The sequence below is a fragment of the Lepisosteus oculatus genome, chromosome 21 (genome assembly GCF_040954835.1).
Source record: "Lepisosteus oculatus isolate fLepOcu1 chromosome 21, fLepOcu1.hap2, whole genome shotgun sequence".
Lineage (NCBI taxonomy): Eukaryota > Metazoa > Chordata > Actinopteri > Semionotiformes > Lepisosteidae > Lepisosteus > Lepisosteus oculatus.
This window is the reverse complement of record NC_090716.1, coordinates 16,685,877-16,708,835: the sequence shown is the minus strand read 5'-3', so window position 1 is coordinate 16,708,835 and position 22,959 is coordinate 16,685,877. Positions and strand designations below refer to the sequence as shown.

General features: G+C 41.3%; 2 protein-coding genes across 7 annotated transcripts in view; both read right to left on the bottom strand.

Moving 5' to 3' along the window:
• ptdss2 (phosphatidylserine synthase 2) overlaps positions 1–8,942 on the bottom strand; it is a 67,366-nt gene extending 58,424 nt beyond the window's left edge. For 3 of the 6 annotated variants that reach the window (XM_069181597.1, XM_069181598.1, XM_006642536.3), the window contains exons 1-2: positions 8,019–8,941; positions 3,979–4,080 (exon numbers count right to left, since the gene is read on the bottom strand). In XM_069181597.1, the coding sequence (XP_069037698.1) occupies positions 3,979–4,080; positions 8,019–8,224 (308 nt within the window). In that variant the 5' untranslated portion in view covers positions 8,225–8,941. Of the gene's footprint in view, positions 1–3,978; positions 4,081–6,642; positions 6,840–8,018 lie in introns of those variants that run through there. The other 3 variants (XM_069181599.1, XM_015338175.2, XM_015338176.2) reach the window with 2 other exon arrangements.
• A 3,061-nt stretch (positions 8,943–12,003) lies between these two features.
• trpm5 (transient receptor potential cation channel, subfamily M, member 5) overlaps positions 12,004–22,959 on the bottom strand; it is a 34,947-nt gene continuing 23,991 nt past the window's right edge. Inside the window, exons 16-26 of the mRNA XM_015338485.2 lie at positions 22,818–22,919; positions 21,806–22,064; positions 21,373–21,491; positions 20,430–20,562; positions 19,535–19,709; positions 18,389–18,557; positions 17,021–17,199; positions 16,485–16,617; positions 16,094–16,166; positions 14,260–14,350; positions 12,004–13,589 (exon numbers count right to left, since the gene is read on the bottom strand). Of these exons, the coding sequence (XP_015193971.2) occupies positions 13,495–13,589; positions 14,260–14,350; positions 16,094–16,166; positions 16,485–16,617; positions 17,021–17,199; positions 18,389–18,557; positions 19,535–19,709; positions 20,430–20,562; positions 21,373–21,491; positions 21,806–22,064; positions 22,818–22,919 (1,528 nt within the window). The 3' untranslated portion in view covers positions 12,004–13,494. The remainder of the gene's footprint in view (positions 13,590–14,259; positions 14,351–16,093; positions 16,167–16,484; positions 16,618–17,020; positions 17,200–18,388; positions 18,558–19,534; positions 19,710–20,429; positions 20,563–21,372; positions 21,492–21,805; positions 22,065–22,817; positions 22,920–22,959) is intronic.

Sequence of the window (22,959 nt, the reverse complement as noted above, 5' to 3'; positions counted from 1 at the left end):
AGACAGAGCAACAACGTGTTTTTTTACATTTCCCATAAAAACAGCATAACCTGTTCTCTTGCCATAAATGTGTGTGAGCTATCCTCACCTTTCCAACCTTTTCAACGACCTGACCAGTTGCAGTGATTGATTCTTTGCTGAGCTCCAGTTTGGGCTCTTACTCACTGTGTGCCAGCCAGAGTGAATTCCTGAGCCCGTTTGCTACTGAGAGATTAACCCCTAGTCTTTGTATGTTACGTATGGATAACAGCCTGCTGACAGGCAATTGAGTGTGTTTGCTGTAATTCGAATCTGGAGGTTCAAACCGTTCCAGTGATACACATGAGTCAGGGTTCAAAGTAAAGGATCCTAAGCAGCCTTGTTTCATCAATGGGGCTTCTCCCTCCAGCAGAGCAAGAGCTATGAAAAAGTAATGGAGCAGCAGGTGTTTGAATATGATCTTCTGCAGGCCAATTCTTTCACTTATCCAACATGTAACCTTTGCGTAATTGCTGAACAGTGACCTCTCCCACTGAGAAAGATTACAGATTTCAGTTAGACTTAACTCTTCTGTGTTAAAGAGCACTCGACAGGTAACCACAGGTCTGTATTTAAGCTGAAGAAGATCTGACGAGTGCGGTTCTGCAGTTTGCAGACATATCCATATAGGTCTTTTTCTTAACACATCTTCTGCATTTCAGGAGGGTGTTTGTGCTGTATATGAGGTACAACAGCATTTAGAAATGTCCCCATATCTTCCGAGTTGATTTCTGCTCTCTGGAAGGCCTTTTGTAATAAACCATATCTCAAAATGACACAGAACTGCGCTGTTACATCAAGCATCCCCACAGGGGTGAAGGAGCTGTTGCGTGCTGCAGCCCGACATAAAAAAAATAGGTCGACAGTGAGCCACCAAGGTAGGGTTGGGATTAGATGTCCATGGAGATCACAGAGAGACGCCCTGCTCCTGCAACCAGCACCAACTCTCCCATCAGGCACTGTGACGGCTGCAACATGCCACAAGATGAGGGGCGCTGTAGGTGGAGCATGTTGACATTGCTGCCAGAGAGCCACGTTTTTTTTTTAATTTAAAGACTCCAAATTGGGTGGGTACCTACGATGTGTTAAAAAAAAAGTGCACCGTCTTAAGTTTTTTTTAACACACCTAGATATTTTATCTTCACCTAGTCCTCACAGACACCTGATAGTAGGTAAAACTAACCCCATGTGACAAATAACATATGTAAATTCTACTTCATCATTATTTATTTAAAAAAAAACAGACACCTTTTTGGTTCAGCTTGAGCTGTCAGACATGGTCCAACATTTTCCTCTAGACCCTGGTATGGTGGGGAGTTCATGGCAGACTCAATTACAGCAAAGCAGACCCAGACCATCACCCTAACACCACTGTGCAAGACGGATGCTGTGAGGTGTTTTAGGTCAAAGTGCATGATGGCCAAACCACTCCCCTTCTGACTCATCTGTCCAGAGCACACTGTGCCAGAAGTCTTGTTTTCTTGTTTGTTTTACAAATTTAAGCTGTGCAGCAATGTTCTTCTTGAAGAGCAGGGGTTTCTTCCATGTGAGCCACTCTTATTGAATCTTCCCCTGATGGGGGGCTCATGAACTCTGATATTTACCATTTTGGTGCTCCTGATTCTACATATCCTCTCAGCTGAGATGGTAAAGCTAAGGAGCACCTACGTTTCCAAAGACATTAAATGTTGGCTGTTATTTTTTTCAAATAAAGAAAAAAGTTTTGTTTGTTATTTTTCAAATTAGGTTAGTTTTATCTGTTATTCGTGCTTAGTGAGGACTAGGTGAAAGTCAATTATTTCTAAATATGTTAAACAGAAGCTTAAGTACTGTACTTTAGTACAACTTTTTCACCACAAGTGTAAATAAATGGCAACATCACACACAGCTGGCTCTATGTTTTGATGGTTTTAAAGTTCATGAACATATCGGGCCAACAATCAGAAAAAAGCAAAACGTGGCCTCCGATAACTTGGAAAATCTGCCAGGATGGAGCCCAGGCTGTTCTCGGCAAACAGTGAAAATCTGACTTCCACTGAGGAGATCGTCCTTTGGTGGCAAAAGCGCTTTCAGGGGCAGTGGACACTGCATTATTAATGAATTACCATAAACTTTGTGCTTGGTACAGAACAAAGCAAGTAGAGAACTTGACAAAAACAAGTGACTTCTCTACTTTAATATAAACTCAGATGCGATTTGAGACTAAACATCTGAAATTGATCCTGCTTCTGAAGTGGTCAGCAGAAGCGCAGTTGTACAGTTGGGTTCACCAGTTGGCATCACACTTCTGATGAGCAGGAAGGCCCAGAAACCCCATCACCCAGTTTGTTTACCACAAATCTGGAAAACTTCTAAAACAGCACCAACTCACTCATTTTGCGGAAGGTCTTTTAATAAGACAGACTGGGAGGCCGGGAAGCTGTGGCCCTGGTTTGAAAAAGGAAGGAAGTTCGCAAAGTCTTCCTCCAAGGACCTGCTGCCTTTATCAACAGGAAAAGAATGGAAGTGAAAATGCCACAAGTGACCCGGTGCCACATTCAATTTCCTCAGAGCGCTTCACAAAAAGGTTCTGTCAAGCTACACCCGTTATTCCTGTTGCATCTGGGAAAGCCTGGATGCTGAGAATTCAGTGTGGTTTGTTTTGGTTATGCTAAGGAACTATACCTTTGTTTTGATTTACTTTTATTTGATTAACAGTGACTGATTTTGACTATTTATAGATTGCATTTTTCTTGAGCAGAAATTATGTGCAGTTATTCTTTTGCACTGGAAAATAGGTCAACCTCACTCTTTAAAAATAACATATGCCTTCTATTTTTTTTCTTTGGTCTACCGCAGTTAATAATAGACTTTGCATATGCAGATATAATATAGTTATAATTTACTGACAGGTCCCCTAGAGCTTAAACTTTAGCAATATCACAGAGCACAATTCTTAGACAAATCCACAATAACAATTAAGCTAAATTGGAACACACATGGGAGGAGGGGTAAACACACAATACAACAAGAGCAACAAGAAAAATACAAGTTTTATTAACCACTGCCATTATCATTTCTCATATCCTCATGAAGTTGTACAACTGAACTCCTGCAAAACACTCCTTTATCCGAAATTAGTGAGTCTTAAAAAAAACACTGTTTGGAGAATTGGGCACTTAAAGGCAACAAGAAAATAGTTTCAATTTGAACATTTCTCACAGTATCCCAGTAATCATATTCAGGATTTTGTAACATTTCATTGAAAACCCGACTGTCTCCAACACAAGTTTGACTTGCTGTGCCCTAAAAATAAAAGCACTGCATTTCATTATCAACATAATAGCACCATGTCATTTTAAGCCATCAGGTTAATTCTTCCAGGGACACAGCAGATTGTGAAGAATTTAATATTATAGCAAGAAAACATGAAAGGTATTAAATTTGAATCTAGTTCATGCAAGAGGGTTTTGCAAACCATAGCAGTTTTAATTTTATTTCTAGAATTGGCAGATAAAGCTGGTCTCCAGAGTTCAATAAATAACAAATCCTGAAATGCTGAACACTACACTAGCCCAAGACCAAAATAAAAAACTGCAATTGACCAGAGGACATGTGCCCGTTTTGCCCATTCAGCAGAGATATTACTCATCCAAGAGCCTCATCAAACCTCTTTCTGTTTTCAAGGTATCCACATGAATCACCACCTCGCCTCCCCAACACACACCCACACAGACATTCAAAATTACTACAGCAGCTTACTAAGCAGACTCAAAAAAAGCTTACAATGAGCAAAAAAAAACCAAACATTTTAAACATAAAAATCAGTACCAATCACACAGGCTTGTGCGAGGAACACAGAGTATTCTTTGTCCAGGACAGCCATTGTACTGTCATCTCGTGACATGCACTAGGTCTGCAGCCTCTGCTACCAAGCCAGAGCAGGCAGTTAAGCTTCTGCTCCTCTACTGTTTTCCTCACCTCTTTGTGTTGTAGGCCGTGTCCTGGGGAGTCTCTTCAAGCAGTGTCACATACCCCAGCGCGCATGTCAGGATGAACAGGACTGTTAAGGTATGAGCCCTCCTGTAGGGAGGAAACAAGGGAAAAAGCTTCAGGCACATAGTCACACAAACAACTGAAAAGCAGGTGGGCTCCTGAAACAACGGTGTTTGTATTGGTCTCGCTAACCGACTCTCCAAGTTCAGCGAAAAAAATCTCTACTTCCCTTGAATCTAACAGGCAGCTGTTCGCACGGTAACACCATCCCTAGTAACAGCAGATAAAGGTGACACACAGTTTCTGTTATTTTATTATTATTATTGAAAAAGCAGCGTGGGAGATATTGCTCATCGGAGCTTAGGTACAGAAAATCTGGAATTTCTTTTCACTGAGCAGTGACATTGTGAGTAGCAAAACAACAACATCAAACTGCCCACCTCGCAGGTCAAGAACTTTAATGAAGGTAACATCTCCATTTCTCGCCATTTTTTGTTTTTGCAAGAGTGCAGTCCCAAGACGGGAAAAGACCCATTTCCATGGACGTCATTATCTCTAGCGCAAATGGGCCATGGCCTGAACAGTCGGACAATGACTGTGACACAGGGAGCAAATTGCTGCCTGACCCATTCTGGGCATTAAGAGGGACAGTCATAGTAAAAATCTGATGTTGCATAAAAGGAACTACAGTATATGGTCTAAAAGAGAAAAGACTATTTCATTATCTATATTAAACACAGACATTATTTTATATACTGTATATAGAAAATAAGGAGGTTTTTTTCTACAAATTAAGTTAAAGGGGTTCAGATCTAGAGAAAATAGCCACCAGGACTGAACTGGATTAAACATAATGATGTGAATTCTCTCCATCCTCACAAAATGGTGTGCTGGACTTCTTGAATTAACTTGAGAGGAAATACATTTCACCATTAACTACTGCTGTGGTATCACAGAAATTACAATCCTTTCCAGAAGACACAGCAAATGTAGAAATATCCACATCTTCTCCATGTAGTTCACTTTAAGGTAACAAGCATGAAATCTACAACGCTTAGTATTGGCTTATACACTTGGACCGCATAAAAAAAATTAAATGGCTCAAATCACAAGCAACAGGAATTTTATTTAAATCCCTGAATAAACACGACTCAGAACAATACTGCGAACAATTATCCTTCTTGTGTTTCAGACGTTCTCTTTGTTACATGGCCATGGTCAAACTACACATTGGAAAACAAAACCTAGCTAATCTCACATCAAACAGTTTATCAAAATTGTGTCTTATAATGACCAGCACACTTAAACTCCTACCCCAAACCTCGTTAGATATCTTTGGTATATTTCACAAGCTCAACAACAAAGGAAAACGTGGACATTTCTCAGTTAAGAGCACCAACACCATTCTGTGAGTCAGTTAAGAACATACCTGTAAGTGCCTGTAAATTGGGATTGGCCGACTTTCAAACAAGAAAAGACTAAATCGATAAAGATGGCAGGAAATAATTAGTGCTGCTACACTGAAATGTGAAAAATTAAGCAAAGCACAATCTGCAGAACTTTCTTTCACTTCATTACTTCATCCCTTATTTTAACAAGTAAAGCAATTAAGAACAAGTTGGAGACTCATTAATTCAGCAGGGCATTCTACTCGAACAACCTGTTCCAATCTGTTCACAGTTACAATAGCTGTGTCCCAGCTGGGAATCAAGCTCACAACCCTCTTGTGCAGAACCTGCAGCACTAACCTTGACTCCACACTGCTGCCTGGAGCGCCGCAGTAACAGACTGGGACAGCTAAGCACCACACCTCAAGTTTCAAAGTGTAGACTGGGAAGGTGGACTAGAAAGGGTTTGGTGACGCTGGAATCAATTTACCTGAGAAGCACCATTTATGTGAAACAATCAAATCAAATAATTAAGAATTTGAGTGGACTTGATTAATGAATGATACACAATCAGTAAATTTACTGGTGTAAATAAAACTTCTGTGATGACTTCAAACGAGGATGATCTTTAACCATGACCTCTAAATCTTGATGGTGTCAAAACTTTCCACTGCTCTACTTTTACAGGAGAAAAATGTATAGCTTTCTTTCCCCATTTACAGCTATAAGTGGATATAAAATTCCAGATACTGTAAACCCCAAACCTAAAAATGCCCACACAGAGTGTCCAATAAAAGGATGAGTCATTTTTGCCATGCTTGGAAATCTCCATCACACCTCTCTCAAGACATTCCTTAAGGTCTATGGTAGATTATCATCCAACAGAGTGAAAGGCATTTTTAAGGCAACTGAAGCGCATGTCAAAACATGACCTACCGCATGCTTTATGTCAAGTCGAGAAGGACAAGAGATGTTTTGCCCTTTCTGCTCATAACCCGTTCTGCAAGTAGTTCTACAGCTCCATGCCAACAGGCTTCTCTCACACCAGAAACAACATTCTAAAGGACCACACCTTTCAAAGTACTGCTGCCAGCTTATGTTTCTGCAACCTTCATGCCAAAAATTAAACATTTTTTAAAATAAAATTCACAGTCCAGGCGTCTGTTTTGAGGAAGTACTACAGTTCTTTGGAAAGCCTGGGAAAATGTCCACAACTGCAAAATGCACCTACTTTGCAGAGCACCTTTCCAAACAAACGTACCTGAAAGCCCAACTTTCTTCTGGCAGCTGAAGCATGGATACTTTTTGCTACAGCCCACATAAAGCACACCTGCTGGGGCCTTGGTCACCTTTGGGAGGCTCACACACACCCTTGATGTGCCGTCTATCATAGCAAAAAGACCGAACCCAAGGTTTGTCTGGGCTTACATCCACCTTGACCAACAGCATGAGGAGAGTGTGGGAAGTGTGTGCTTATAGGTGTGTAAGTAGCTCAGGGGGAGGAGGGGGCTGTGTTTATGGGGCTGTCAGATGTGGGAGGACCTTCTGTGTGTGAATAAGGCCCTGTCCTTCAGCCGCCTCATTATTATCTGGCTTAAAGTCTTTAAGGATCTCAGGACACTTTGCTGAAGAAGCACACTGGGGGATATACAGACCCCAAAAGGATTGCAGCCTAATGGTTTGGTGAGTTTGCCCCCCTAAATTCGACCTCTCCACTGCAGAACAGACGAGCATAGAGCCAAATGCCGAAAACACTCTTCACTTAAATATTAAGAATAATACCTTAATAGTGAAGCTAGATCAAAATGATTTCCCTCATCCAGCGCCCACCGAATAAACTGGACTATTTGCTTATTTCTATCATCGTATCCCATCTGTAAAAAAACAGGCTTTTAATAAGGGGTCTGACAAAAATGAATCAAGCCCGAATATGTGATGCTGTCAGGTGATTTTTACTCAATAGCTGCTTAAGGAAGAATGCTTTACTGAGGCAAAAGAGAATTATAATTTCAGCTCCCTTGGAAGCGCAGTTACGTTGCACAATGTGACACCAGCTGACATAACCAACGACAGCACATGAAAGAGATGACTTGTAGGTTTATTGGCTTTTTAGTGATGATTAGAGCCGACACACAAGATGCTGAAACCAAGACAATGGGTGTACTTTTTAAGAAGCAATCTGAAGTAATTCTTTCTCCACACAAATTAATCACGCAAAAGAGGAACAGCGCAAAGACACTCAACTACAGAGCGATATACGTCTCTTGTATTATTAAATAACCTTGAGAAGATGTCATGCCATCACACTCCGTAAAAATACACCAATTATAGTACCTACAGTCACAGCGATATTTCTATCTATAGTTTTTATAACACAGCGATATTCAGTCTTCGCTACACAGTCGTGCTGACCGGATGTTACTGCAGAAATGCCACTACGCCAGATCCCTGACGACATAAGTTCAATGTAGAAATAACTGAACAGCCTGGACAGGTCTTAATTGACAAAATAACATAATCTAGCACAAAGAAACACAACACACCCTTCCCTAATAAAAACTATATGCCATCCGTAAGGGTTTACATTAAAACACCACAAAAAAACACACATTCAAAGTCACAGCGTTACCAACTCACCAGAAAAAGGTGTTGGTTCCATCATCAAACACCTCAGACTCCGTTGTCCTTCGAAAGCTGTTCTCCCTAGATAAATGCTTGGGAGCTTTAGGTTTTACGAGGTCAGGGGTGCCAGTGGGCACCACGGCGTCCATTGTACCGTTGACCTGGTCATCGGCAGACGGTCTCCGCGCAGACACGCTGCTTTTCCTCTCAGGCTTGGTCATGCTTAATTCCTACCGCTCCACAGTCCAGGTTTTTGTACCAGAAGCGCTGCCGCTGTTTTCAACCGGAATCGAAGGCTGTGTGGACTTATACGACTCCGCGTGCAGACATAGTGGGTTTTGCAGGCGAAGTACGGGAAACCATCATGTGTGCAATTCGGTTAGGGAAACCTTTCAGGTTGCACAGTATTGCTCCTTGATGAACTTGTAGTGTGTTCAAAATAAACCGACTATTTCAGCCTTTGCTTGCGTTTTAAATTGCGTTCAGCATACTCCGGTCACTCCAGCACTGGTCTACCGTGAGGGACGTCTTCAGTTTTATTCCTGTGCTCCACCTGACGGACTCCACGCAAACCGAGCTGTCGCAGTAGCCCTTTAAAAAGCGAAGCTACTTGGGTTTGTTTCCGACAGCTACAGAAAAGGGGGAGGAAAGTTGCATCGCCTCTGTAGACACATGCCAGTAACGCTAACCCCTGTGAAATCGCGTGGTTATTCCTTCAGGGGCAGTCGCGTCGGTCAGAGAATCGCGATGTTGTATAATTGAGCTGGGTCTCCGTCACGTTTTCAGGAAATCAGCATGCAAACAATCGATACTACTCCCTTAAACCCGGGTTGCTCTTAACATATCAACGCTGCTGTTCAGAGGAACCTGCGCCGCCTGTTTTTCCAGCTCTACTTGAAACGCAGGCGCACAGACCACTGTTGACCTGCTTAGTGTTGTCACTTCCTACAGGGAATTCAGACCTCTTGCGTCACAAAACTGTGCGATCAGCCCATTGTGAGAAGACCGCCCTCTGCACGTGCCGGAGAGCAGCTGAGCGCCTCTGTCATTGGCTGGATACATTATAATATTATTAGAGCAGAGATGTTTCTTAAAATAAAGGATAAGAAATGTAACAATACTCATCTAAGGAATCTTTGTAAACCCCATTTTATCCCTCCTTGTTTATCTTTTTGGAATGCACTGTTTGAAAATATAAACTGGAAGTTAGTTTGGACAACTCCTGATATTGTATTACAAATAAAGTTAAAGAGATATCGTTTAAAATTGTTCAGAAGTTTTATCCAGTTAAATTAGTGCTCTCTAAATTTAAGCATGAGCAGGATGATCTGTATGTTTTTTTGTGGGGCTGAAAGGGAATCTTTGATGCATTTATTTGTGAGGTGTCGGTTTGTGAAGTTGTTTTGGACGGACTTGCAGAGTTTTGTTTGCAGGCAGTTTTGTTTTTTAGATGTACTGTTTAATAGAACATTTGGAAAAAGAGCATTTATTTATAGTAATTTTATTCTGGGTAAATTTCACATTCATAAATCAAAATGGTCTAATAATCCCCTTTTTAGTACTTCTGAGGTGGAGCTGAAACTATTTAAATTCTATACAAAACTGAGAAATAATAAAGCACGGAGAACATGATAGATGTAAAAAATACAATTTGATCACATAATTTACGTCATTACTTCTGGCGGTTAAATGTTTTTTTCTGTTTGAGTTTTTTCCTGTTGTACCTGTTTCTGATCCTCTGGTTGTAGTTGTATTTGTAAATTCTTTATACGTTTAATACATTTTTTTTAACTTTGTTTCTTAAAGACAGACGCACGCGTGATTGCGAAAACGTCTTTAACGTGCTCTGTAAAGCTCTGGTTCTGTTTCATCAATGAAAATATAAATATATGACAATATATTAATTATTCTTATTATAAGAATTATTCAATTATCCTTCATGCATCTGGAAGATGCTCCACTGTAGTTTCTTTAAAAATATGTTTTTTAATGTATTACTATTAATCCTTTTGCGGGTAAAAATGTAATGTGATTATGTATTCTGATTTGAAGAAGAAATTTAAAAAAATCAAAAGCGTGTCTACAGTAGGTGAAATAGGTAATCGCACTTTCCAGAAAAAAAAGTCTTGTATATCTTGGGATAAATTTATCAGCCACGTAATTGCATGTGGAACTCCAGATTTTGTTCCCAAAACAGTTCAGTGAAATTCTCAATCAACCTACCTATAGGTTCCTTACAAACGAAACTAGCAAAGATGTGCTCGAATGACCTCAATTTTGTAACGTGATCTATTCTCTTAGACCCTCGAGCATGTTTTCCTGTTTTCCTGCAAGGGTTTTGGACAAACCAAAACGTTTTTCTCTTGAACCTGTCTCACACAAATAAAAGAGTTCTCGTTCTATACACATATAAAAGCTTCAGCTTTTGAAACTTAGTGTTTTCTGTTACATTTCTGCTTATTACAATGAATCTCAAGACGCCCCCAGCCACTGTACCATTCCTGTACTGTAGCGCTGTACTGTATCATTTTGAAAATACTTTAAAATGCATCCGGGAAACATTTGAGTTTTGAACATTTGAACAAATTATTAAATGATTCGGCTCAATTAAGTCAGGGATGTCCAACTGTGGTTCTGAAGCATCACGATGTGTTTGTGTTTTCGTTTAAAATAATCTCCAAACTGCACACTTGGACAAAACCCCTGTTTACATGGCCAGAACGAAATCATTCCAAGTGTTTAAGAACTGATGCTTTAAGGACGACCGGTAACAGCAGCTTACTGGGAGTCTCCTTAACCAGTGTTGGCTTTCCCTGGTCTACAGTAGGTGCCTGGGCTGCTTCCAGACAGCGTGAGGAAACTCAGGTAGGCCAATGGCCTCAGACTCCGGCCCTGGAGATCCCCGTGATTCTGTCTCCTCTGGGTTTTCAGTCACACAGTTGAACTTGATTACCTACTCAATTGTAAAACCTCTAAGCTGCTTCTGAGGTGGTTTTATAGGTATTCATAGAAAAATCCAATATGTCTAAGGAAATAATTGCTCTGGTATGAACAGTCAGGTGAACCCTACCTTGGTTCTTCCATGCCATGCTGTTTTTTTTTTCTGAATTGTTCATTAATCGATTAATTGATGTCCTTGCCCCATTATCCCAGGATCTCCATGTCAGTTGTCTGTTCATGTTTTCCCCATTCCAGGGGATTTTAACTTTGTCATGTCTCAGGATGGACCTTTTGCTAATGGACTCTTGGACTGTGCCCTGACCCTCCTTTGAACCTGCTCGGATTTGGACACCACTCTTTGGGTCCCCCGCTCACTGTCTCACGGACTGTCGCTGTTATTTTGTGTTATTACAGTGTTAACTGTTATTAAACCCCTGTGTGCGTTCCTGTACCACACCTCCTGTTTCCTCCAGCTCTTACCGTATCGCATAGGGTCTACTACAAAACCCAACATGGACTACAGACCTTGTCCATAACACCCTTTCTCAGCTTCAATCAGCCCAGTTCTAGAAATGGGAGTCATCGTTGCTGAAGGGCTCATTTATGAATGAATGTTAATCTAGCTACAGGCTTAGGTTTGTGAAGTACCAAACCTAACAAAAGTCAGACAAATGATTGATCTCAGATAGAAAATGGATTAAGATGTAAAAATTACGAATTGAAACAGGAAAGCATAATCAATATTATTTGAAATATCTTGAAATTAATACATTTGTTTTGATTGCATATTATGTTGTGTTCCATTTGTTATGACAACACCAAAACTAGATAAAAAATGTTTTATGCTTTGCACCAAAAGGTATATTTATTCTAATACTTTAAGCCAAGTCAGTTCTAATTTAACAGAACAATCAGAAAAGCCTGTTTCCACTAGTTTGTTTGTTTTTTGGAGAACATTTTATTTTCCCAAATGCAATAAAATACAATACAAAAATACTAATAAGCACTCAATGTCTTTTGAGACAAATTAAAAGTGTAAAACAACATGGAGAGAAATTGTTCCAATCAAAACTAAACTGTTTTTTATGTATTTTGATCTAATAAAAAAAATCTAATTATCTCAGCTTCTTTGGCTTTCCTGCAGTATAATAGGGACCCACACAGAGCAGTGTAACACAGAAATGAACATAACTTCAAACGTAGTGAAGGTAAGTTGTGCCACCTCTTTAACAGTCTGCATCAGGCCCTGTATTTTGCAGAGAAGGCAGGGTCACCAAAAGTGATTTAGTCCTGCCTACAGTGAGCAGAGGTCCAGCTTCTACTGAACGGAGCCGAAAGGGGAGTGAAACATGGAGGAGTTCAGAGATGTGTGATGGAGCCAGAGTGTTCAGGGCCTTGAGAGTCAGCAACCAGATCTTGTATTGAATACGAGACTTTATAGGCAACCAATGTAGAGACTTTAGTGTAGGAGTGATGTGCTGCCAGGGTCTGGTGTGAGTAACCAGTCTATCTGCAGAGTTTTGAACATACTGTATTGCAACTTGTTAAGAAGAGAATTAGGGAGCCCATAGGGTAAAGAGTTGGAGAAATCAAGCCTTAACATTATAAATGCAGGGATCAGGCACAGCATCAGACATTGATCAAAATTGCTTAATGCGGCAATATTTCTAAGGTGAAGGTCTTAATCTTAATTTGCCTGTTATTTTTTCAAATATTAACCACTGTAAGTTCCAGCTAAAAAAACCCAAGATAATTAAAAAAACAAAGACTGTGTCAGCTGACAAATATGAATCTGCTGTTTTGCAGCTGCTTTCTTCTGAGGTATGAACAGATGTATACACAAGTTGCTCAAGCTGACACGCAGGAGGTCTATGCCAGAGCTGTGCTTGACATGTTGACCTCCTGTTCCATGCTAAACAGAAAAACAGTGTAAAACAAAAGTATAACAAAGCTAAACATTTGAAATTAGCCCTTTAACTTACCACTGTTTTTCTATTTAGCATTGTTTTTTTGTTTTACAACATTGAGACATCAGTAAAGACTGCTAATGTAAATGTTTAAGGTGGTGTAACAAGCTATAGGTGTTTATTTGAAGTACCTTTGATGTACAACTAACAGTTTGACTTCTAGTTTTAAATTCATAAACAACTACAAACATGAGAGAAAGACCAGGAACAAAAAAAAAATCTTTCTCTGCCACAAATTTACGTTTTATGATATATTTATGTGTTTAGGGCACATTTGGATATTTTTTGCGAAAAACAGAAGGCATAGAGAGAATCTGAACTCTGCCTAGTTATTGTATTACCATGGCAGCTATGATTTTACAAAGCTGTCTTGAATGTAGTTTAAATGTAGTTTCTGTGAGAAATTATTTCACATGCTGTTAGAATTATTTGTAGAGTTAACAAATGCCTGAACACATAAACACTGGACAAAAACATCCACTGACTCTCATTTATATGCTGCATTTTAGCAGCTTTACTGTCTGTGCTGGAGCTCAAGTTGTTTTGGTGAAGCTGTGGATGATGTTGTTCTCTCAGAGTTGTTTTCATTGGCTTTGTGCCGAGTCCATTTTCCTGCTGTCTTTGTTTCCTTCTTCTGTCGTTGTTTTCTGTTGTTGCTTAGACCACTTCCCTGCCGAGCCTGAAACACAATAATTCAAATTTTCTTTTCTCCTGACAATAATGTATCTGAAGACAAAGGGAAAAAATCAACAACACAAAAACAACATGAGAGATGTGAGAGAAATAAGAGCATTAAAGCTTATTGCTTTCCTTTAGAAAGAGACAAAACCACACAAAGTAACTGTGAAAGGTGAGTGGTGTTAAAATGTCCTTGTTGTTGCCTCTTGCCGACCTTGCTGGAGCACTGCAGAACTAGCTGACATTACCACAGGAGCTGCCACACCCCGGCTCACCTGTCAGTCAGTGCTGGTTGACATGGATGTGCCTGTTTCACCTGTGGGCAATTTACAACCACTCCTGTCCCAGGTGAAGCAGGTTATTATTCCGAAAGTTGCAGAGAGGACCTACAGTTATCAATGTCTTTTTATGTTTTGCAGCTTTTCATAGTGGTGCTCTGGTGGACCAGAGATAAAGGCAGCAACATGACCCTGGGGGTGGTTGTAGTGGAGTCTCAGAAGCACTGCCCCCTAATAAAGTGATTTCTTTACCTTGTCTGCAAGCACTCGTACAGTTTCTATGATTGCTGTGACAGGTGAGGTCTGTGTGAGAAGGACTCTCAAATAACGAACACAACTAATTCTGTGAGCAAAGGCAACAGTTAGAGTGTTTTTTTTTTAGAAAGGCCTTACGTGGGTCTTTTGGGACATTTCTGTCACAGCGGAGTGTGCTCTGTGAAAAGCATTCGGCCATCCAGGACAGCACATCACTGCAGTACTTGACCTGGGACACAAGATGAAAACTAGACATCAGCCAATCTGCACACAAAAGATTGTGTGCCATTTATCCAGCCTAAAGCATAACCAAAGCCATTTACCCATTGGGGGATAACACTAATGCAATTGGAATAAAGTAGTTTACTTTATGTGTTAATTGGCACTAGTGTTTTGAATCTTGCTCTGTGGGCGTGGAGTTTGCACATTCTCCATTTTCTTCTTGGGTTTTCCCCATGTAGAAGCAGTGCCTCACCTGGGATTTAAACTAAAAAAAATCCATCAACAAAATCAGAGTCCTAATCATCACACCAAATGAAATTGTAATGGAGTTTTAAACAGAGGTTCGGGATTTGGTCAAGCCCTAATCTTGCCCACTTTGGCCCGACAGCATAAACTGTGGTTCGCTCATGAGCTTCGTGGTCACACCCCTCCTCTCCCCCAGCTGCACCTTCACAGCAGCTCCCAAGCTCATCCATGATGAGAGGAGGGATCCAAACGCCCTGTCCTTACAGATGGAGGAGATAGGCTGTCACCCTCCTCAACCATGTCCTCCAGTCAGGTTCATTCATTTACCCCGGTCTTGATTAGGGCTTGACCAAACTATTGAAAATCTCAAATTCCATTTCTCAAGATTCCAACTAAATATCCAAATTCCACTTATTCCCATTACATGTATCCTTGGTGATTTATCAAAGGTTAAAGTAGCAATTCATGTAAAAATACTTTTTTGACTCTCTGTAGTATTGCTAAAAAAATACAATTTGAGAAAATGGGTGGACAGTACAGGACTGTTATACAAAGAATGGATTAAAGGGTCTATATCAGAAATTAAATTTGAAAAGATTTAATATAATTTACAGGGGAATCTTAATGAGTATAGGAAGGTTTGGGGCCCATTAGAGACATACCTGAATGGCACTTGATGTTAAGAATATTAGTAGGAAGTTTTTGAATTATTTTATTTGTGAATGTAAGTTTTTTTGTTATTGTCTAATAAGAACAAAAATGAGAGAGTGACAAAAAAATTCAAAGTCCTCCAAAGTTGGGGGGGTGGAGGTGGGTTAAAAAGTTCAAATTTTGTTTTTTCTTTTGTTTGTTTTTTTAATTATACATGACACATTACAAAGTCATCTGTAATGATTTGTTTCCTTTCATGATTGTCTGGTACCTTCAGCAGAAGCTCCTGAACTTTGTCAGCATAAGAAGTGTAAACTACACAGCTGCTGGTTGTTTTAATACATTTGTACACCACTGCATCAGTTTCTGAGCTCCAGAAGCTTACATACAGTACAATACGTGAGACACCAAACTGAACTCCATAAGATATTGAAATCAAACTCAACATCCATTCCAATCATATTTCAACATATTTTAACATAAGGTAATTACCATAATAATATGATTAGATTTTGATTTTCTTTATTTCTTTATGCACAGCTTTTTAGCAACAATCAAATGTCCAACATGATAGACAGTTGTTTATAGCGTGTGTTTTTGTAAAGATGAATCATGCTCTTTTCTAAATATTACCTCTTAAGGTATTTGTAAGTTATCAATCACAACAGAACAGCAACAGATTGAAACCCATTGGTCTCATTTTGTGTTAAATCCCATTGAAACCCCCTAAAACTGATCAATATAAAGTAGACTGTCTACAAGGAAGAATGGGGGTGGCTTAAGAAATAACTGGCACTCTCTGTCAGAGGGTTGTACATCAATCTTTATTATCCCCATTGAAATTGTTCCTTACCTGCGTCTCAACTGATAAGAGTTGTTTTTCCTGTTCCTTATGACCTCCAACAATTTTCAGAAGGGACTGCACCCTATAATTAAAAAAATGCAGCTGATTCAGGGTGTCAACCTGAAGCCCTGAAGGCCTGTTCTTCCATGATCCCATGGCAGCGTTGGTGAGAGTACATGTTTTAGGCCTGGTATCCACTCTCGATAAGTAAAAAATCTGTTTCTTTCATTCTTTGAAGGGGACTTGTGTTGGGGCAATTTTATCATTTGTCAGGGAGTCTGCCTTCAGTTTTCAGAGTGCTGACTTTCAATTTGAATGATTAAAGGTAACCTAAAGAGTCAAGTAAAATTCTGCAGCCTCTGCCCTCCAGCAATGGAGACACGTCTGAAGACACACTTACTTGGAGGTTGTGGTTCTCAGCCTCTCCTCGCTACTCTCCCTCTTTCGTTTCTCCAGCTTGGCCAGGTAATTTTCCTTTTGCACCGTCTCCCAAGTCATTAGTTTCTGGTCCAAAGCTTCTGGTAATTCCCTTTCTGCAAGGAGGCAAAGAGGGATCAATACAGTATCCCATCCCACATCCCTGGGATTGTGCGCCTGGTGCAGATTCTGGATTCCCAGTGCAGTATTTAGCGGAATAAAAATACAGTGATTCCACAAATTGTAATTGTTAATCCATTCATTTACTGTATACAGTACATCACTCTACAATCAAAGGGTCCCAAAGTGCTTTATACATAGAAGAGGACCCACTTGATCAACCAATAAATTGCAGGAGGTCCTTCTTACTGCACAGCTGAATGGGCAGAGACATAAGAAATCGCATCTCCGATAGAATATAATACTGATTTCCTTGAAATATCCAAATCATATGTTTGAATTAGTGTTTTTTAGACTACAGTGCCTGATTTTGCACTGCACGTAGAGCCTGGGACTGACCTAGGGGATCCGTCTTGGACTCGGACTTCTTGAACATGCTGAAGACGACCTGGGAGATGTGGCTGATGATGATGAAGGGAGGAGCCAGGGCTGGCCTGCTGCTGTACTCCACGATCAGGTTGAAGCGCTGAAACTTCCAGAAGATGTCCGTGTGCTCCTGCACCACCTGGAAGGTGTAGCTACGACAGGAAATGTCTTTATTTGCCAAGCATGTCAGAACACTTACCTCAGGGCAGGGAGGCGACATTAACCATGTGATATTAACCATAGGAATTTTATCATAATCCACTTCACCCACAGCCGTAGTTTTATAGGATTAGGAAGTTGTTGCAGAGGCTTTCCCTGTAAATGCCACTGAATATTGGCTGGAATGCCTGATTTCTGCATGCTAGATAAGGACTGAGATTTCACCAGGAAGGAAATGTCTGAATACTGAGGTAGTGGTTCTGAAGGATGCTGTTCAGAGCACCTTGTTGCATACCTTGCACATTTGCACCCTCAGAAGTTTAGGAATGGCCTTCATCCCTTTGATCTTTTTCTAATTGGCTTTCCGATAAGGCCAAAAAGCCAATTGTTTTGTGGGAAAGCACTTTCCTTTCTTGTAGAAGACATATTTTGATATATTGTTTTGTTTCTTTCAGTTCTGTAACTCAAAAACTCCTTTACAAAATCGGAATAATTTAAAAGAATGATACTAAAATAAAAGTAAAAACATTTTTGGTGAAAACTTTTGTATATATGCAAGAGATATATACACGGTATGAAGGAGTGTTAACAGATTCTTCAGACTGATTGCAAGCACAAGAGTTGTTTCTGAATTTATTAGATATAAACAATTAAACAGCTTGATACTGTCAGAGTTTTCTCAAAAAGCTTAAAATAGAACCCATTCTCTCAGCTTTCATTTCATGAGTAAGATGTAAGATTTTAAATTAATACAAAGACAAAAACAGACTGTTTCTAAATAAAATCTTGCAAAAACTCTAAATGGTGAGAAACAACAGTTCATGGTTCTTGTCATCTTTTTTGCAAAAACTATTAAATGTTTTTCCCGCAGTGAGATTTTAGAACTGTGAACATAATTATTCTTTAATAGTTTGTATAGTGTACTAAAATATATTAAAAAATGGAAACAGTTACTAAATATTTATAAATAGAAATACTGTACATTGAAATAGAAATGTACACTTCTGACTGAGCTGGAATTGTAAATATTTGCTGTTCATATGGTATATATGAGAAATACAAAGTCTCACTACCAATAAATCAGTTTTGTCAAATAACAAAAAACTACCTATCTTTTACTGCTAAATGCGAGTTAAGTTGTCGACCATGGGTATGAATAAAGCACTAAAGCTCAATCCTTACCTGAACATAGCGATCAGAAGGTTCAGTAGCAGCACATTGGTGACCAAAAGGAAGATGACCAGCAGGAGAATGACTAGCCAGTTGGCATACAGATTTGGACAAGGGGGCAGTGTTTCCTCCATGATCTCAAACAGGTCTGTGGTGCAATTGAGCTCAGGCATTTTAGCCGCTATGGTAAAACAGGATTACAAAATACATAATTAATGCTTTACCAATTAGACCTTCTGCTTACATAGTTGCTTGTCAAATATGGGAAGCAGAAAATTAAACACTCTTTAAGGAAAGCTGAGAAAAATGAAAGACATTGCTGATCAATTTCAAACCCCACCACTATCACTGGTTGGATCAACAGAAAAATCTAAAGTAAGGCAACTATTTTAAGGAAGGAAAAATGAAAAATGAAATGAAAAATTAACACAAGCAAGTGAAGTGACTGGACAGCAAGTGATGATGATACCAAGGAAGTATTGTTGATATTGCTGGAGTGGTTTATGTTTGTTAGCACTGAGTAAATGTATCATTAAATGACGCTGAAAGCAAAAACTGAGAAAAACTAAACAACTGGGAGAAGCAGAGTGGATGTGCTGCTCATGTTGCCTTGATGGGTTTTTAAAGAACACTCCATTACTGAGCCATAACCAGTTCTTGATTGACTCAAGCAACAGGATGTCCTAAAGGCCAGCAGAACGGTTGTTTCGGAAATTGCAATACTAGAAATTACAATTTCTAGTATTAGGAATTTGTCTTTTCGCAGACCCCAACCTGATCTCCATGAGACACACAGACAGGGAGAGAAGCTTGGGGTCAGAGCATAGGGTCAGCCATTTATATGGTGCCCCTGGAGCAGTTGGGGTTAAGGGCCTTGCTCAGGGCCCAAAAGGAGTAAGATTCCTCTGCCGGCCGTGGGATACAAACCGGCAACCTTCCAGCCACAGGCACAGATCCTGAGCCACAGAGCCACCGCTCCGCCGCGGAGTACATAGTACATAGTTCATAGTTCATAGTACATAGTACTCTTTTGTTCTCTGATTTTTTCCGGCCATGGTTTTCTGTGTTGAGTGTGACAACATCCCCTGAGCTCACAGTCTGAGCACCGCACACCTCCTCCATGGACTGAGCTTTGAGATACAGAATCGCCCGTCTTACCGTCGATCTCTTCCAAGGGGATCTGGCCGAATATGTGGAGGTAGGGCCTATAGAGGACCCTCCTGAAGATCCAGTCCACTCTGTTCTCGTTGGGATGAAGAAGGGCCTGGGTGGCAACCCCATAGGCCAGGAGCCACACACTCAGGAAGAACAGAAAAAAGAAGACATCCTTCATCTGCCAAAACACAAGGACACTTCGCTCATGAGTCTGGCCATGGTACCAGCCCACAACATATTCCACAGCAATGCTTTCCTCTTGGGGAGGCTCTGATGGTGCAACCAGCCAGTGGCTAGTCAATCCATCCATTTTTTTCCCATTCAGGTTTGTGAGGGTGCCAGGGCCTATCCCAGCAAGCAATGGGCACAAGACAGGATACACCCTGGACAGGACGCCAGTCTATCGCAGGGCAGCAACACACACACACTCACACCAGGGCCAGTTTTGCCGGAAGCTAATTAACCTGCCAGTATGCTTTAGGACTGTGGGAGGAAACCAGAGCAACTGGAGAAAACCCTCACATACAATCTCCATGCAGACGGACCCCAGGTCTGAAATTGAACCCAGGGCCCCAGCGCTGCGAGGCAGCAGTGCTGACTACTGCTCCATCATGGGGCCCAAGATGCAACCACCCAGTGAGCTTAGCTTTTTAAACCTGCACCTTTTACAAAGCATTTGTCACTGTGGGAATTATCCATTTTACACTGCCAGTCTCCTGTTGTTTTGATGTAATTGCTGGGAGCTCGGAATAAAAGACTCTGGGATGTTTGTGGCTCTGCAGCCAGGATGTGGGAAACAGTGTCCAGCAGGTCTGCCTGACGGGGTTCCCAGTATAGGGTATGTTATGGCACTGGGGCTCACTAGGTATTCCTCAAACCTGGCATTCTGATCGCTCACCATCCTCTCCACAATGATGATCTTTGGACCAAGCTGCTTGTGGATGGCAAAGATGTGGATGAGACGCAGAGTAAACACCATGAAGTCCAAGGCTAAGACCGTGCGTCCAGCCTCATACATCGATGTCAGCATCCTGTGGGAGCAGAGATCAGTGTAAGAATGCTGGCAAACCTCTATCACAACATTGGGTCACTGAAACAACTCTAGCAGCAGATGCAAAACTATACAAGTCTGTGTTTTGAGATTATAGTTTGATGGTATTTATGTGGAAGACAGCTGTTCAGTTTATGCTTCTTAATATGATTGTTTCATTGTTGCGGAGTTGCTGATTTTTCACACCTTCATTGTACCTAAACTGACTCAGAGCCAGCTTAGGGTTCATACTATAGTTAGGTCAGCTCTGAGCTGGTAGAGAGACACCTCCCAGTCAGTCAGCACAGGACTGAGCTGGAGAAGAGACACCTCCCAGTCAGTCAGCACAGCACTGAGCTGGAGAAGAGACACCTCCCAGTCAGTCAGCACAGCACTGAGCTAGAGAAGAGACACCTCCCAGTCAGTCAGCACAGATCTGAGCTGGAGAAGAGACACCTCCCAGTCAGTCAGCACAGCTCTGAGCTGGTAGAGAGACACCTCCCAGTCAGTCAGCACAGCTCTGAGCTGGAGAACAGACACCTCCCAGTCAGTCAGCACAGCACTGAGCTGGAGAAGAGACACCTCCCAGTCAGTCAGCACAGCACTGAGCTGGAGAAGAGACACCTCCAAGTCAGTCAGCACAGCTCTGAGCAGCTATAGGGACATCTCTCTGTCAGTCAGCTCAGCTCTGAGATGGTGTAGGTTCTGTTGGAATATAACCAATCGTGGGTCTACGGAAAGACACAGAAGATTACAACTGTTGCACAGTAATTCACTGTAACAAGAAATAAAGTTGTTTTAATGAGCTGACCTGCAGGACACCCCAAACACAAAGAGAAGAATAGCCACCATGTCACACTTGTTCCAGTTGTCCTCCACATACAGCTTGAACTTCTTCACGATGCTGGTGTCTTCATCAGTGAAGAAGCTCTGAGGGCAAAGTTCAACACAACGCATTATTCATTTTGGATCTCACTGCAATGTCCCTTTCTCTTGTTCTCTTGGCCTATACTACCTTTTTATATAAAAGCCTTTTGACTTCTGCTTTCAATTTATTGTTCATTTTCTTTACCTGGAAGCTGTTCTTTATTAATCACGTTAACGTTCTTTATTTCTCATATTTTCTTTTTGAAGGCTCCTGCAAAAAAATCTTACAGTGTATCTCTAGCAGTCAGGTGGTTTATTATTTCTAGGCGGACAGGACTGGCTTGAGGGCACGCTGCCCAGCCCCTGGGGGTGCTGACCTGTCGCAGCTCCTCCAGCACCAGGGTGAAGACCCAGAAGTAGAGGGTGATCTCGGCCATGGAGGGCCCATCGGGAGGAGGGGGTCTGAAGTCCACCAGGAGCACGTAGGTGAAGAGGAAGAGGAAGGCGAAGTACATGATTACGTTGCCCAGGAACACGGTCACGGGAGCGCTCCAGAACCGCTGCCACCTCCTGAACAGGAACGTGCTCCAGACATTGTGGTTCTGTGGGCTCTGGCTTTCGACCTTCCTGCTCTCTCTGGGAAATGTGTATAAACACACAGATCTCAGCACAGGCAGAGGCAGAGGAGGACGTCTCCCCAGACTGCTGCACATGCATGAGCAATCAGCACTTAGCAGCGAGCAACATGGTTTCCTCCTGTTTGCAGCTACACTGATGTGGCCCTTCAAGAACCGGAAGCTATCTCTTACAGTACACCACAGCATCAGGTCTAGCTCCAGGATACACACATTTACACAAAATTGTACACTGCATTCATACCACAAATACACAGCTAATGCAGACAGAATACCATATTCCTCAGTTCCTCCAGACAGTCACCAGCTCAGTGTACTCTAATCACCACACTCAAGCCAATCAAAACTTGCTCCTCAGTTTCAGCATTTGAAATTCAATTCCTTTTCGCTGAACATCGAGTTAAATTTCCTAAATTTTACAAAAATACAAATCTGTGTTATTTGAAGAATTATGAGACATTTGAGATGGGATTTTTAAAAGAAAACTTCATGCTGGATGGAAATGCTACTTTTGCTCTGGTTTGTGTTTTCCTTTTACGAATGTCAACAGACTTGGAAAAATGGGACCTGGAGGTGTTTGAATCTGGTTGGCGGGAATCTAGGTTTGTGTGGAGGAAGCAATTTGAACCTCGTGAGCCCCTCATGATTTAGAAGTACAGATTTCTCAAAGTCCTGTCTTCTATCCTGCTGGAACAGCTGCTCCCTGACACACACACACACACACACCCTGTAAAACCCCCAGCTCATCACATACATGTTCTCCTCCTCTGTGAGCAACAGGGCCTTTTCTGTGTCCAGGCTGTCCAGCTCCGCAAACTCTTCTCCTCCTCGGCTGCCATGCTGCTCGTCCTCACTGCTGGACACAGGGACAGCAGACCCCGTCAGGCCTCCTGCAG